General features: G+C 42.6%; 1 protein-coding gene across 1 annotated transcript in view; it reads right to left on the bottom strand.

The window, feature by feature from the left end:
* Nucleotides 1-15,696, bottom strand: part of LOC306964470 (protein bicaudal D homolog 2-like) — a 40,035-nt gene extending 24,339 nt beyond the window's left edge. Inside the window, exons 1-2 of the mRNA XM_079558472.1 lie at nt 15,152-15,696; nt 1,301-1,513 (exon numbers count right to left, since the gene is read on the bottom strand). Of these exons, the coding sequence (XP_079414598.1) occupies nt 1,301-1,513; nt 15,152-15,376 (438 nt within the window). The 5' untranslated portion in view covers nt 15,377-15,696. The remainder of the gene's footprint in view (nt 1-1,300; nt 1,514-15,151) is intronic.
* Between the last annotated feature and the right edge of the window lie 451 nt (nt 15,697-16,147).

The raw sequence follows: 16,147 nt of genomic DNA, 5'->3' as shown, positions 1-16,147 counted from the left end.
CTCCTTTAAATAAACCTAAATTAGAATTTTACCAATAGAAAAGAAAACTAATTATTTCAGCATCGGACGGCTACTTCTTAAAATTAAGATAATATAAATGAACACTTTCTGCGCCCACCGTTTGTGTGAAAATCTCAAAAATCTTTTCCCCAACATCAAACCCTCTCATTATTATTCTGGTCCACACTGGCTGCTGGGAGAAGATGAGCAGTTAGATCAAAGGACACATCTATAGGTGAAAGACCGGCTTCTCCTCCTGCCATTCATCTCTTTTGATCCACCTTCCCCCCAGGCTTTGTGTCCACAGGGCTTTCTGTCCTGTCTGTCTTGTCTTGGATAATGAGGTCAATCAGCTACGTGTAAGAAATGAAGTAACGACAGCACTTAAGGGGGTCATGCATTGTGTGAAATAGGTAATAGACTGTAAAGCTTTGCATTATGATTATAATTACTCATTATTGTATGGGGGTACTGTCCATAATATACATCTGCAAGACGAAATGATCGAGTCAATACAAGTTCCCAACGGCTTAATTGGGTTTAACCACTTAATGATGCACGCCCGAGTCAGGAATGGTGTCGAACAGCTCATTAAACTGTTTTAGAGCGAAGCAAGTCAACGTGAACAAGCCCAACACACATAATACAGCAGTATTAAAAATAAAGAAATGGTCATAATAATTAGCCTATTACTTGAAATTGTATATATTTATGGCTGTCTAAATATATCTAAATATATAACTACTATATCGACTTATTGTTCAATAAATGACAGGTGAACAATACATTTTTGGGGCTAAATATTTATTGTCAGTACATTTATTGCATTTTTTTGTGTCAAATTTTTCTCATGTAATAATTTATTTCTTACTCTACAAACAAGCATTTATAAGCGTTAGAGTTGGCTTCTCTGGAATTAAAAAGTCTTCAATAATGTCGTTTATCACAATATATGTGTGGCTCAATATAACATTGAACTTCAAATTCTGTATATTTTTGTGTTTTTACATTTTTTCCACTTTATTTAAGCTCTTCTAAATTAAATATAGAACTTAAATTTTGAGCAAATGATGTGGACTTGTGAACTATGGCGTTGAGACTGAAAGTGCAATGTGTTTTTTGTATGGTGTAAAAGCATTCTGCATGTTATTTAAGGGACATCTATTATTTGGCCATAGGGCATATCCAAGCCCTTAACTTTGACTGTTAAATGCCATTACCCAGCCCTAGGACCTGACTGCTCCAGTTCACATACTTTCTCATGTAATACACATTTATCTCTACAGTCCGTAAGCCTCACCTCTCGGACGTCCTGCGTGATGAAGTTGAGCCTCTCGTTCTCAGACTGCGTGTTGGTGAGGAGGTTACGGCTTTGGCGGAGCTCGTTCTGCAGTTCCAGGACCCTCTGCTCGTAATAGGCCTCTTTACAGGCCGACTCCAGGATCAGGGACTCCTCGCGGCTCTCCCCGTCCGCCGCCACCTTCCTGTGGTTGGAGTGGGCTTGTCCGAACGCCTGGGGACGGAGAAAACAATGGAGAATGTTAATACAATCGGCTAGTTCACGAAGTCTTGTCGGGGGAATTGCTGGCATTATCTAGGTCAAAGCGTATTGTGGGTACAGCGGTTCATCTGAGGATCCAAGATGAAAAATATGCTGTAATATGGTAGCTCAGCAAGTCTCCATCTGGAGTTCATCAGCCCGATCCTCCAGTCCCTCCCTGCTTTTCCCTGTTCTGCACGTGCAAAGACACACAGAGCACTGACTATTGTGAAGCTATTTGGGGTGAACTGACTTTTTCTTTGAGGTAGTCGGGAAATGCAATTGTATTTTCAATTCTAATCCTTAGTTTCTCTTTACTCTTTGGCTTTTTGAGTATTTTACATAGACTGGACTGAGGTTTTTGTGCAAATCTAGGTTAGGGATTCCCTGGATCAAAATAATGAAATCTGTGATTACAACTTTCATATCCAATCCCAAACCACCAGTGATGAGATAAAAACTACAATCTCGAACTAGCATCTGTGAGGGCCTCATCTGAAATCACCTGAGTCTCCGCTGGATATGGCCTGGTTACTCTCTCCCCCCTCTGACCCGCTAACCCTTTTTATAAACATGCACGTGACTGTCGGCTGCAGCAGGATTTTCCCCCGGTTTCACCACATATTGAAATAATCCCTGTAATTCCTTTAGAGGAAGGGAATCTGGAAATTCGAACAAGTCCGACTGACCTAGTTGCGTGGACTTAATGTGAACGTGTGAAACTATTTTCCAGCAGGTTAGAGCAGGGCTGGCCGGTGCCGGGTCTCGTGCGACTGCAGCAGGGAGCAATCTTTTGGATATACTTCTGCTTTGGGCTGATACATTTGGTAAATTTCCGCCTTGTTTTTGGTCCGGATGTAGTATTTATTAAGTCATATCCTGTCAAACCTACCAATAAAAGTAAACACACAATAATAATATATTGCAGTTTTGTAAATAATAAATAAATATTGCAATTTTATCCGTACTGTGCAGAAATATTTCCGCTGGTTCGAGTCAGAATCAGATTAAGAAATGTGTTGACACAGTCTGACAATTTGAGGACCACTATGCATCTTCCTCGACCACTTTTATCCCCCCCAAAAAGTGAAAGTAACAGGAGACAGTTTTGATTAAATATTGTTTGAGTGGAAAGATAGGATTACTCCAATCACAAATAGGGAAAATCCCATTGCTTTAATCCCATTGACTGTTGGTATTGAAGGCGTGCCAATCAATCCAGGCCTGAACTCTTTGCCAAAACCTACTGACCTCAGCCCTCTAATCTACAGGCCCGTCTGAGGCAGGGCATCGGGACACTTTTAAAGACGCTCAAATTAGGGACGCACGCGATCCAGCCTATAATCCCTCGTCCCAAATCATAATTCATCTTGAGCCTGCCATATGGTGTCGTTCCTACATGAATGTTGTAAAGCTAATCATATTCATGTCTGACTATATCGTTCACTGTTGAAACCTGAATGTTCCATTGAATTTAGATGTATTTATGTAGTGTAGCATAGCAGTCAACTCATGACTATACTCTGAAGAATATCACGCACTGATCAAAGCGGGCCCAAATGGATAAGATCAAAAGCATCATGTGAAAGAAGCAGACTTTTGCTTTCAGCTCATTTGCCAGTAATAATTCACATCATCTTCAGCAATGCAGAAAATCACAATTCAACACAATTATATTGAGGAAACTCACATGGAGCTGAATGCACAGGTCTGGTATGTCTGGTCTTAAAGTTGAACCCACATGATCAATATAAAAATACATGTTTTTTCTTTTTTTTAGTTACCCACACCCGTATGGTTTATTCTCTTTGAATCAGAAAGAAACCTGACCCTGGCGTCAAAGAGCAGGAACTGATATTTACCAAACTGTCTGAGGACTGTCAGACCACAGCGCTGAGGGAGGTCATGTCGGAGCTACGGCTTTACCTTGGTCGTGCCCAAGTCAACCATAGTAATGACCTAAGTTACATTTGTGTGTATGTGTTCAATTGTTATAAATGTAAGTGAAACAGACTAATGTTCTAAGTCACTATAGAAATGAGTGGGTCTCCATATTAGGAAACAATGCATCCTGTTGCATCAAGGTTGCTAAGCACTATATTAAAGCCAACAACAAAACCCTGGTTTCTCTAAGGATCAGGACTAATTTTACACCGTCCTGGCTTCACATCTCACTGGTTTATTTTATACATGTTGCTATGACAGCAGTGTCATGGTCTGTCATTTAACAACAGACGATGTGCTTAAACACAAGTTGGAACATGAACCTGTTCTTTGTCATCTAATCTCACAGAACAACGGTCTGTAAAGTCCACTGATTACAGAGTGCGACAAATCACAACTCAAGGTTCACAACAAACAGCTATTTATGGAGGCTTCCCACATGCGGGTTAATAATAAAGCGAGCGAGAAAAGGTTTACAGGTGTTTTACAGGAAAAGGGTTGACCAAAACAACTGCTCACGTGAATTGAGATCCTTTACAGTAATATTTAACTACAGAAGACTGGTGGTGTTTTGACCAAAGAAGTAAATAATGAATGTACTAAGTTGGTTTTAAGGTAGGGCTGTCACGTTAATTACTATAATTGACTTATCACTCAATAAATAATAGTTAAACGATGTATTTTTGGGCTTGACACTTATTGTCTATACATTTATTAGCATTCCCCCCAATGTTTTCTTAGTAAAACTTTGATTTCTAACTGAAACAAATTGAGTTACATTATATTTCATGTTCATTGCAGCTTGTGTGGTATTTTAGGATATGATTATGTACTTTTCGAAGTTGTACACTTATTTTTATGCCTGAGAGTATCTAGTATCGTTAGAGTCAATATTATCGTTTATCGCGATACTTTCCTGCCTCGGTGTATCGAACTTAGAATTTCTTATCATGATAGGCCTATTTAAAGGGAACAATTAAATGGTTCAGACACAAAGCACGGACAGTAATGGAAGTATAATATCAGCTAATTCAATATCAGGAAAGTCATTATATGGTCTGAATTCTCGCTGAAAATGCATTCATCTTCATCGTCATTGGTATGGTTTCATCCAGTTTATGTACCTCATTGTCTATCTTTTTTGCAAAATGCTAATAGAACGGACACTATATCTACAATAAATGTTCTATGTAAAGGGTTTGAGCCTAAAACACTGACCAGGGAAGACAGGAAATGCCTCCGAGTTGAATAGCACTGTGTGGGCGCATGTTGAGGTGATCAGTGTCTGCAGATGCATATTTGTACCATGATGTAGCGAAGGCTGTTGATGCATTCACTGGGCTGCTGTGCTGGTTACTCATGTACAAGGCTGGTCAGTGTTACAGCGGGCCACAGAGGCGGCTGCAGAGGAGGGAGAGGTGGAGCAAACACCCACTGGACACAGTCCTCGTGAATCGCGGCTCACGTGGAGATGCAAATTGTGATTCTTTGCTCCATGAACAAATGAGATCGCTTCCTTCAGGCTTGCTCTGCGTTTTTATTCACACACCACTGAGCTGCTATATTTAGACTATTATCATCTGACCATAGCACACAGACCTCCCGGGGCATTGGGTTACACAGCATCAAGCAAACAGCCATTTTCCTACAGGATGTCACTTTGTGTTGAGCACTAATATCCGCCCAAGAATGCAGATAAGACTAATTAATTAGCCCCGCTAACATCATTATGAAAGTTCCACCGCATTATAAATCAACATAGTCAATCCCTAAGTCAAATCAAAATCAGGTCTTACTGTATGTAAACTTGCTTTCTTTGTAGATTAGAGACCGCAAGAAACCTTTTATCGATGCTGGTAATTCTTTCAAATGCTCCAGGGCATGTTGAAAATGAAATAAATATAAATGGCTTCCTGTTTGTATTTTACACATCAAGTTTATTCTTTAGTTCAGTTTAGTCTGGATCTAACTGTGGTTAGATGAAAGCCTCTATTTCCCATACAATAATTCTAGACAACATTGAAGGGCAAACTAGTTTCTGAGTTGATACTTAGCAGGGAGCGGTTTGAGAAAGACCGTTGTTTTTGCCCCTTGCTTCTGTTTAACATTGTCCTGACTGAGGAATGCACGTCACATGGAGCTGAGCTTGTTTTAGTTAACACAGTTTACACACTGAGCTGCTGCTGATTAGACACGGCTATAGTCAAGTCGATGCCACTCGCTGTAATGAGTAACACGGGGGCTAAACGATTCTGAGGAATCTGCAGTGGGAGCAGCAGACTGTAAACTGTAAAAATAGAGAAAATAATGATCAAAGGTGAAGCGAACTGAATCCTATGTGAAGTTCGAGCTGGCTCCTCACAGTCTGGTCGGGAAAATCAAAAGATTATCAACTTTAACAACATTAATTAAGTGAACCAATTCGATAATAGACTGGGCGATTATCAAAAGATTACCCAAATCAGCTCGCAAACTCATTAAATTATTTACCATTCAATTACCACTATTAACAGACACCAGAAAAACTGATGGTGTCAAATAATGTTTGCAATGAAAAAATTAACTAAAAGACCTTGACAGAAACAACTAGGTTTACATGATCTGTATTTCAACCAGTCTGTCTCCAGTCTCCAGGTCCTTCCATTTCTAATAAGGAAACAAAATGCTTCATAGTGGATTTCATAGACGGTCATCTGGCAAACAAAGAAACAGCCACAGTAAAAGGTGCTAAAATGCATATGAACAAGGCTGAGATATTTGAGCGTTGTTACTTGGCACAGAGCCACATTGATTTTCAGTGCAGCACAGAGCTGCAGGGTTTTTATTCCAACTCTTAGATTTCACACTCTCCTCCACACTCGCTCACTCGTCCAATTTCTCCAGAGAGCACCTGCGTGTCTGCCCTGTAGAGACTCCGCTATCTCTAAAAAGGGGAAGAGTGCTGAAAGCCTGGTGGGGTCTTGAAAAGCAGCGCCGTGAATGAAGCCAATGCTAAAGGCGAGGAACTGACTACAAACAGAATATGCACTCGATGGGAGGCAATCAAGTTCTCAAGACAAACATTTTCTAAAGAGAAAAAAACAGCTGCAGGCGTCCTCTGCATACGCACAGGCAGGAGGTAGTGTAGGGGCGCAGGAAAATTATACAGAAATAATAATGTTATAATAGTTGGAGTGATTTACAACCAAAATATTCAAGTCAAACTTTCATACTTTCATGTTGTTGCAGGGTTCTGTTACTGTTGTTCCTCTTGTGTCCAACATAAGCTCAGTCTTATTCAACCAAGGAGACTCCAGTTAATAATCAGGAGGAAGCACATGTTTATGCAGGGTTCAGGGTATTGTTTGGGGAATAAAGCCCTAATCTCAGGGGGCTGCATAGGTTTAATGCTTTTGATACAGTGCACCTCCCTATCAGTGTCTGGCTGTAAGTCTGGGTTCTTTATCACTCATATCACAGCAGTGCTCCAGAGCTGCTCCAGCTTTGCTTTGCACAGACCTCAGTCATTTGCAATGCAAAAGCCGCCTTATCTGAGGCTGCCTGTAGTTCCTCTTTCTGCCATGAAGACAGAGAGCCTGTGTGTCTGAATGAGCTGTAGCTGATCCACGCGCCTGCCCCCCAGGGGAACAGACGTCATTACGGTTACATTGCCAATTACAGTGGCAGAGCACGGTCAGCAGAGGTACACCAGGGGGGTGCCACCAGTCCAGATGGCAATTTCAGAGCCACGGATTGTACCCCTCCCCTGTTCTCTACTTCTCAGCACAGTGCCCCTCCCCTTTTCTCTTGCACTCATCTCCATAGTGCCACTTAAATCCATTATAAATTGGGCAGCTCTGAGCTGTTCTTGAACTCTGCTCTACCAGACCCAGGCCTAAATCACAGTAAACACACACAGGCTCTGGTTTGGTCTGTCTTGTTCTCATGAGAAGTCTCTCAGTGGATGCTGCATGTGACTAGCGCAGAGGAACAGCCTCCTGTTATTGCCTAAATGGCAGAGAGTGGAGCAGCTGGGCCACAGCTGGGCCCACCACAACCGCACAGACCCGGAGCACGTGAGATTACATTCGGTGAAGAGCAAGGTCGAACACAGGAAGGACCAGGGGCGGGGGGACCTGCTGCTGCAAAATCAATTTGTTTGTCTGTTGCGTGCTCTGCCAAACCAACAGCCGTAATGACTTGTTAGATTAATGTTGTGTGTAAGACCGCTCAACACTCAGGACTGGTCAATCAGTGACATTGACCGGAGGATGGGGGATGGGCGGCAGACATCTTGGTCCTTGTGTCATTTCTTGAAAACAACTCTTCATCACTTCTGCTCCACATGTGTCAAACTGTCGTGCCATAAACAAGGCTAGAATGGTTCCCAGTGGGCTGTTCCTGTGTGCCCCTAATGATGGGGTCCTGGTCTGCACTGGCCCTTCCTCCCAGCCACACTAAGAGCTTTTCCACTGCGCTCTGAGTAATTAAATGCTTTCTGTGACTGCTCTGGACTTTTTTTTTTGCTTCCCCGATTGGCAAGGTTAAAATTTGAGGTCTGTGTTGAAGCTTTCACACCTGAGACCTTGACTGTACAGAATAATTGGACACCTACCATTGGCCAGCCAGGATCATACTTACAATTTCAAAGCATTACATTATGACCATAATGACTGCAATTACTTCAGCAGTACAAAACCTTGCAAACAACAAATTGCCCCGTCTCCATGGAGATATGAAAAGCACAAATGCAGGAAGTTCCCCTCTCTGTGTTTTGCTCATTTAAATTCCCAGCACTTTGAACCCATTGGAGCAGCTGATTCTCAACTCCCCATTCTTCTCTCTCAAAGGAAACAAGTTAGTTCCCACAGAAAACCCCTCCTGTCATTTCTCAAGGACCCCTGAGAGACTGGCATGTATCCAATTAAAATCTCCTCGTAGCGCCCCGAGTTGCCACACCGGCGACCCACCTTCCTCTCTATACCCACGTCCCTTTTAACTATTTTTCTATTTCTATAAAACTGCCTGCGGGGGCTCAAAGCAGACAGTCTAGACTCACAATGGCGGCCTGTGGAGGGGGAGGAGGTGATGAGGTTGGTGGCACACATGGTGAGAGACACAAGATATGCCACTGTCTGTTCCCCCGATTGTGTTCTGGTGGTACAGTTAAATGGAGGAGCCCTAGGGTGATGGGCCGGTCTTTACAAATAGAGTTTGCACATGTTTGAATGGTTGGCCTATTAAAATGAGACAGCCCCACTGAGAGGGTGTCCCCTGATAGAGATTCATTGCCAGGATAGTTGTTGTGTAACACAGCCTAAAACCAAAATGCATGGTATCCTAAAAATGTACAAAAGTTTGGTCACTCCATTTTTTTGGTCCTGATTTTGCACGTTTTTAAGTCTTGCTGGACACAATTTGACTAAAGACAAATATCTTACCATTTTTATTCAAATTAGTTGGGACATAGTATACTGTGTTGAAATGGTAAAATATTGCAATATTGTTAAAGCAGTACTAAGCAATTCATGCCCCTAGAGGCCATAAGCGCCACTGCAAGTGTCGCAGCATGTTACAATTTTTTTAGTCATTAATTGTCTGTGAGAGTAAATGCAACGGTGACAGAAAAGACAAAGAGAGAGAGGGATATTGTACATCCAATTACACAATGGAGATATTTTTTTCACTCAAATTTGGCTGTAAATACTGTTTAAGTGGTGCTAGCCTGCAGTTAGCTTTGCCCGTTAGCCTGTTAGCTTCCTCTTTGTGATTCTATTAGTGTGTATTACGCCTCCGACCCGGTGCAGGCAAAGCTGCAAGGGTGGTTTTCTGGCCAGAGACACCAGGGGGAGATGACAGACCCCCAATCATCCCAATAACACTTGTATTACCCCCACAGGGACTACGGAAAGGATTTATTAAGGAAAACAAGTAACTTAGTACTGCTTTAAAACAGATATCAAAACTATCAACAACGTCACCCTCCAGTATGTGTCATCAGCTAATCATAGAAAACAAGAAGTTAGCCGATAAATAGTTTTGTTCAAAAAACAATGACGTACTATTTAGGTGTGAGCAAAGAAGTCGGTGCAAAAGAACGAGCACTAAGCCCCAAAAGCTGTTTGACCAGATGCACGTCATGTCATATATGAAAGGAGTGAGCGCTTTGATTGAGTGCACGTGACTGTGGTCGAGTGGAGAGGGGGTCGCAACACCACCATCTGTCCATTTATTACCACCACAAGAAACTCTTTTGTCACGTATGCAAATAAGTCAATCTTCAGGGCATGCTTCTCTAGCCTAAAGCAACAAATTATCCCTTACCCCAAGAACAATAGCGTAATCTGATATGCGTGGAGAGATTAAACGGGCCTCAGCGCTAAATCAGTAATTTGTCTGATGATGAATCGAAGAATTAGAGGAACGCTGGAAAGCTTCTCTGGGAATCTCAATGGACTGATATCACTCAAGTCAATATTCCCTATAATTCCACAAAATTGACTACTACATTGTATAAATTGGCTTTAATATTTTACACAGATTAATTTAGAGTAAGGTGTATGTAAAACAAGTCAAAGTACATGGAGGAGCTTTGTGGTTCACAAAGTGCTACAGATCGAACATTAATTTGCATGTAATTACAATGACTAAATGCATGTTGTTGAAACTTCCATTCTCAGACCCATATCAAGATTTCCGGCCAGGATGACACACATCATATCCTTCCCATCTGCTATAAATGCCCTCAGCCGTAAACAGGATGTCGACTGTATAAGGCTGACTGCTGTACAATAGAAGGAAGTCCGAGGAGGTCTCCCTTTCCTGTCACCGTAAACACAAAGATTAATTATCCCAAAGTCATAAGCGAGGATAATGCTGATAATGCTGAAATGAAGAGAAAATATGGATTTTTTTTTGCTATGCGACTTGTGTCTAAGGCAAAGGTTATGAGGTTTATAAAAGAAATGAGGGAGGCGCTTTATAAAAACAGCCCTAAACCCAGGCTTTACCACATGAGCTGAATCACTGGTTTATGTAACTACATTGCCCACACAAATCAGGGCCTTGTGGTCAATATTGCAAAATGTGTCATAAGGATTTCTTTCATAACATGCGGAAAGTCACCTGCAGAGGAGAAATAAAGGCCATGCTTATTGATAAAGTGACAACAATCTTAGGTGCGCCTTGTAAAAACTGCTAGCGCCATAAAATAAAACACAACAGAGCTCTTGTGGCCGCCCAGTTGCCTGAGTGAACTCTACTGTAGCATCTGCTTAGCCTGGACTACCGCCTGATCTGATCCCAGCATTTTCTAATTGGATTACGGTGCCTAAATCATGACCCTGCCAGGCTTCCATAGTACTACTACTACTACTACATGACCTACCAGCCATCAACATTAAAACACAAGATGAAATATCAGTATATAGTGACTTGGAAAAATATGATGATGATTCACATGATTATACAATAGTTCCAACTCCCAGCAATAGTCACAATGCTTGGTTTATGTGGAAGCAAAAGAGCTATGGATTTTTTTTACTCTTTTTATGTAGAAGCATATTCCTGGAAGCTCCAAGGTCATGAAAGTTCATCAATAATCGTGATCCTGAATGAGGTTTATTCACCCTTAGCATGAAAGTTCTTTTTGTTGTTTATTTCTCATAATTCCAGCCTTTGATGCTCACATGACAGGATAGTGTACGATTGCAAAAACATATGACTTCAAAGGTATTTCACATCATAAACGGTCAATGGTGGGATCTCAGAGAGTACAGTTAGTAGGGCTGGGCAGTTGATGGAAATTTAATTGAAATCGCAATCTCTACTTTGGTCAATCTCAATAATCATCATTGGACTTTATTATCATCAGATTTACAGCCATTTCTTTGGCAGAAATAGCGCCTAGTTTTGGAGTTTGGACGAGACAATGGAGGCTTTTTGTGCGTGAGATGATACTGGAGGATTTTTTTTTTTTTTTAGTTAGAGCTGAGGTTTGTATAAAAGGTCTGTCCAAGTTCATGAATCAGCTATGTATTTATTTTAATATGAAAAATAAATAAATCGATCAATGTGAAAAAATGCTAAACGTGATTACTTTATTCGCCATATCGTCCTGCCTGAACAGTTACAGTACATTTGGCTAAATGGATCACATCAATGGTGGATTAGTGATCATGCTATTTATCCTAAAACTGTTGAAATCAGCCCAAGACCATATGCTGCCGGCCGCATTACAGTATTGTCCAGTGTACACACGGTCACCAAACTGCCCTCATGGCCTTTATTGCTTGGCTCTTCTTGGCACATTAGTCCATGTGGATTGACAATAACTCTATAGGACACTCACCACCCTAAAACCAAATTCCCACGAGTGAAAGACTAAAGCACCTTTGGATTCCTGACTTTGGACATGCCAGAGCAGGGCTGGTCCGAGGAGAATCCCCGTCTGTTTCCTATAAGCTTCAGCATGGTGACTGCGATTCATCCTCTTATAGGCGCAGAGGGGAGGGGATTTGGGACTTTATTTAGTACCATTTAGAAAAGATTGCCATTTATCTGCAGACTTGCGGTCTGGAGAACATTTTCAATATCCAATAAAGAACAATGAAAAAATAATAGGGAAACACAGCAGCTGTGGTTTTTATCAATGTCCAAACAGACACAAACAGAAAAGGTATAAAGTCACCCTCAATATCTTTGTTAGATATCCTTTTGTCATCTGCCGTTTTAACAGGAACAAAAGTGACCAATCCTTTCAAATGGTGCCACAATGGGACGCCTCTCTCAATCGCTCCTTTGTCAACCATTATGTACCAATGGCGTTTAACCTGCGCTGCATCGATGACATCCAAGACCTGTTAACCCCGCTGGGCTCAGGCCAACAATGACCCTCCCCTCGGAACACAGAGACATGAGGTTTGACTGAGCTTAACAATATTTAGGAGCTGATTGTCTGTTAGAATTCCACAACCAGGAGCGCAGCTGCCGGGACGCGGACAGGCTGGTTACGAGGGGGCAAGTGCAAACGACTCCTGTGAGGTCTATGGCACCGGCCCGAAAATAACCCGAGAAGCTGAGGAGTTTATTTCTTTCTTGACGGAGTCTGACTATGAACAGCTGGAGGAGTGGCGCGTGATGTCACCTGTGAGTGGCTTAGCGTCGCGCGATGGTTCACCCTTATACATAGGGAGTAATGTCATTAACTGCTTACCTCCCTGCTGTACTTTGTCACCTGCCAGTTAACCTGATAAGCGTGCATAGAGGAAGGAAGGAGTTTGTAAATTAAATGAGAAAATGGACAATGCATCTAGCTAAATCATTAACAATATATTAAAATATTCAGCAATGTTGAATTTGGTGATTAGCTGAATAGAGTATGATTGGATAATAGTCCAATAGAATTCAGTTGTGGCCAGAAATTAAATGAATCAAAACCTGGAGATCAAAATGAGGCAAAATATGTCATATCTTTGGATGTCTATTGAAAATCTCTGCATTCATCAGTTAGCACATGGCAAAGCGGCGCCTGCTGAGGAGGAAGCCTGAGCCCACTGCTCAAATTAAGGCAAAGAGCCGTGCCGTTACCAAGCAACAGCCGTGCACAGGATTCCTCCATCTTCCTGGATGTGTATATTGTGTACAGCAATGGACTCTCCCAGGAAAGCTAATCATTATAATCATTAAAGGGGAGGTTACTCTGGGGTTTAAAGGGCCAGAGTGTGGGTCTCACCTACTGGGGTAGGGGAGGTGTAAAGGGGCGTACAATCAGCACAACAAGGCAAGGCAACTTTATTTATACCACGCATTTCGAACACAAAGCAACTCAAGTTTTCCTTTCCATCAGTCATTACGGTCTTTAATTACAACTGTTAAATGTCTGGGCATTGTTCGAAATATATTCTAAGCTCACACAACCAATTATATGTTTTTATTGTGCGACTCTGTGGGGATAAGAACAGCTCTGGAGAGAATCCAACTAGTCAGCAGATCTCCCAGACAATCTTCTCCTCAATCCGTCTGTGTCCTCCAAGACATAATACGAAAAGTCATAATCAACGTCTACCGATTCTTTTGTCTGTTCAACAATCTCAGATCTTAGATATTTCAGGAGATTCACATTTATGAGAGCCTGATATGACCGCTTTTAATTTGAGCCTACTCTGCCCCACAGTACTTTATCTGCTCCCAGTGACCTCCAGGTTTTTCTTCTAGACATGACAAAGGAAGCCGAGAGGGGATGTGGGAAGAATGTGTATATCCAGTTGATAGCATCACGTTTTCCTGACAAGCTGAAACAGATTTCTGGACTTGAGGGAGTGATAAAGGCACATTTCTATGGCTTTTCAAAGGGGGGGCGCCACGTTGGTGATCTACTGCCAGTATAACCCGTTACTCGACCCCATGGAAGAAAGAATGAACTTCTGCCAGGGCTCTGCAAACAATTGAGTTTATTACCCCCTTTCAGATAGATGTTTGTGCAGTATAACAAAAAGCAGACATGGGTAATTCAATTCTCTTAAAATACGTCATTTCCTTAGTTCCTTAGTATTTCCTTAGACTTAGTATTGTTACGATTACATCTTGCACGGTTTCAACTTTGTTTCTCCACTGCTTGATTGTGTATTCATTCCACAGAGAGACTGGTGGGCCACTCTGGCAAAGAAATGCATGGGAAAGAGTGCGCAGGAACTAGTAAAACAGCCCCAAGCCTCCCTCGGCTCTGCACAAACAAGCAGTCAGGACCACAGGACGAGAGTTGAATGCCCTCCATGTATTTGCCTTGATGAAAATCACAGTGGGAGTGATGAGCAGAATTCTAGCATAGCAAAACAAGCCTTTTTTATTAACATGCAGCCCTCTCAGTATGTCAGACGAGGACAAGAGAGGACTGGAGCGTGACTAAATCATCTCAATATCTAGACAATGATAGCAAACTATCAATGTCAATCACAGGCTGGTGACAAACTACAATACGATACAGTGGATTCAAATGGGACGCCATAAGAGCTACAGGGAACAAGCCAGACCACTGTTTCGGACTTCTAACAGACACTTCCTTTATCTGCTGAGAGCTTGACACATTCTTTCCATTCCCAAAGGGTCAAAAAAACCCGTCTGGTTTCCACTCCCAACTTCTCTTCTCTTTGCTGAGCGGGAAGGTTCAAAATTCAAACAAGCTCCCGCCCCTGCAAAGTTAACTAGTTCATCACATGGGCAGATGATTCACCGGCAGTAAATGACATTACCACTGCGATTGAAATCACAACACAATCAAGCTTCTATGTTAATCACTGTGAAATGACAGAGCACGCATGATTGAAAAGTGGTGGCATGTTTGCTTAAGATAAAGAGAGTCTGAGGCAATGAAGGGGTGAGGTGCTGCATGAATAAATAATAGGTGACAGTGGGGTGTGGGGGGATACCCTCAGCCAGAGAGGAGAGAGGAGGGGTGGTGTAGCACAAGCACAGGGAAGCCTATCCTTGACCTTGCAACATTGAACAGCTTGATCAGTGATAGGTTACTTTAAGGTTAGTTTAAAGCTAAAGTGCAATTTAATAAAAAATGTGAGTATCAACAGTAAATAAAACCAAAAGGGCAGGCTAAATGATGTGTGTGAATACATCTATAACATCCTCATAAATGTTTAACAGCCCCACCACAGCATATTCGTGCCCACGTCTCACCTCTTTCAGCTGGTCCAGTTCCTGCCTGACGGTCTCATACTCGATCTCCAGCTCGTCGTATTGCTGCTTGAGTTGCTGCTTCTCCTCCAACACCGCCAGCCCGTACTCTGCCGCCTGGATCTTCTCGTTCGTGGTTTCCGTCAGCTCCCGGGAGAGACGCTCGATCTCGGTCCTCATCCACGCGGGCATGTTGTCGGGGTAGCCCTGGTGCTCTTCAACGGACATGATGCCTGTCGGTGGTGACGTTCAAGCCGACGTGAGATCAGTGGGATGCGGCGTTAACCTTGAAGAAGAAGCGCCGAGCTTAAATTCGTCTGTATTTGAATTGCATGGCTGTTAGGCTTGGCTTTCTCGTTGCTCGTCTTTGGTGATGGACGTTTCCAAACCCGCTAGTCTTGGTTTGGGGGGGAGCCTGGTGTTACCATCTAGAAGTGCTCCATCGTTGATCCTCCGTTCCCTTCGCCTCTCCCCCGGCTTATACAGGCGAGAGCTCCGCAGCAGGCATACCAGAGGCACGCAGGGGCCAAGGCGGAGGAGAGGAATGGATCACTTCCGGTTCCAGCCTTTTACGCGAGATACAATGTAGCAAACAAGAGGCGCTATTTTGTCCGGACGCAATTGAAACGCCCAGACGAACTGGTTTAGTGCTATTAACAGTGTAATAAAACAGAGTTTATTAATCAAGCCTCGTAATTAACCAAACTGTAAGACGATTTTAATCTTATTTTGAATGTTCAAGCTCACGTTTTCCGGTGTTTTCATCCTACGCGCAAGCCGGCTTTGATGGAACAGCTGATGGACGGTTTGCTCATACAAAATGCACTACGCAATGTGTGGGGGCAGCTCTAAACGCACAGCAATGCATGATGGGAAGTGCAGTCTTTATGTAACACATTCACCCACACAACACAGCCATGGACCACTCATAATAAACTCATGGTCCCATTACGCTTTGCGAAGGTGCCGATGTGGAGCGCGGAAATCTCTACGCACGTG

The sequence above is a fragment of the Gobius niger genome, assembly GCF_951799975.1.
Source record: "Gobius niger genome assembly, chromosome: 6".
Taxonomy (NCBI): domain Eukaryota; kingdom Metazoa; phylum Chordata; class Actinopteri; order Gobiiformes; family Gobiidae; genus Gobius; species Gobius niger.
This window is presented reverse-complemented; position numbering and strand designations above follow the sequence as displayed.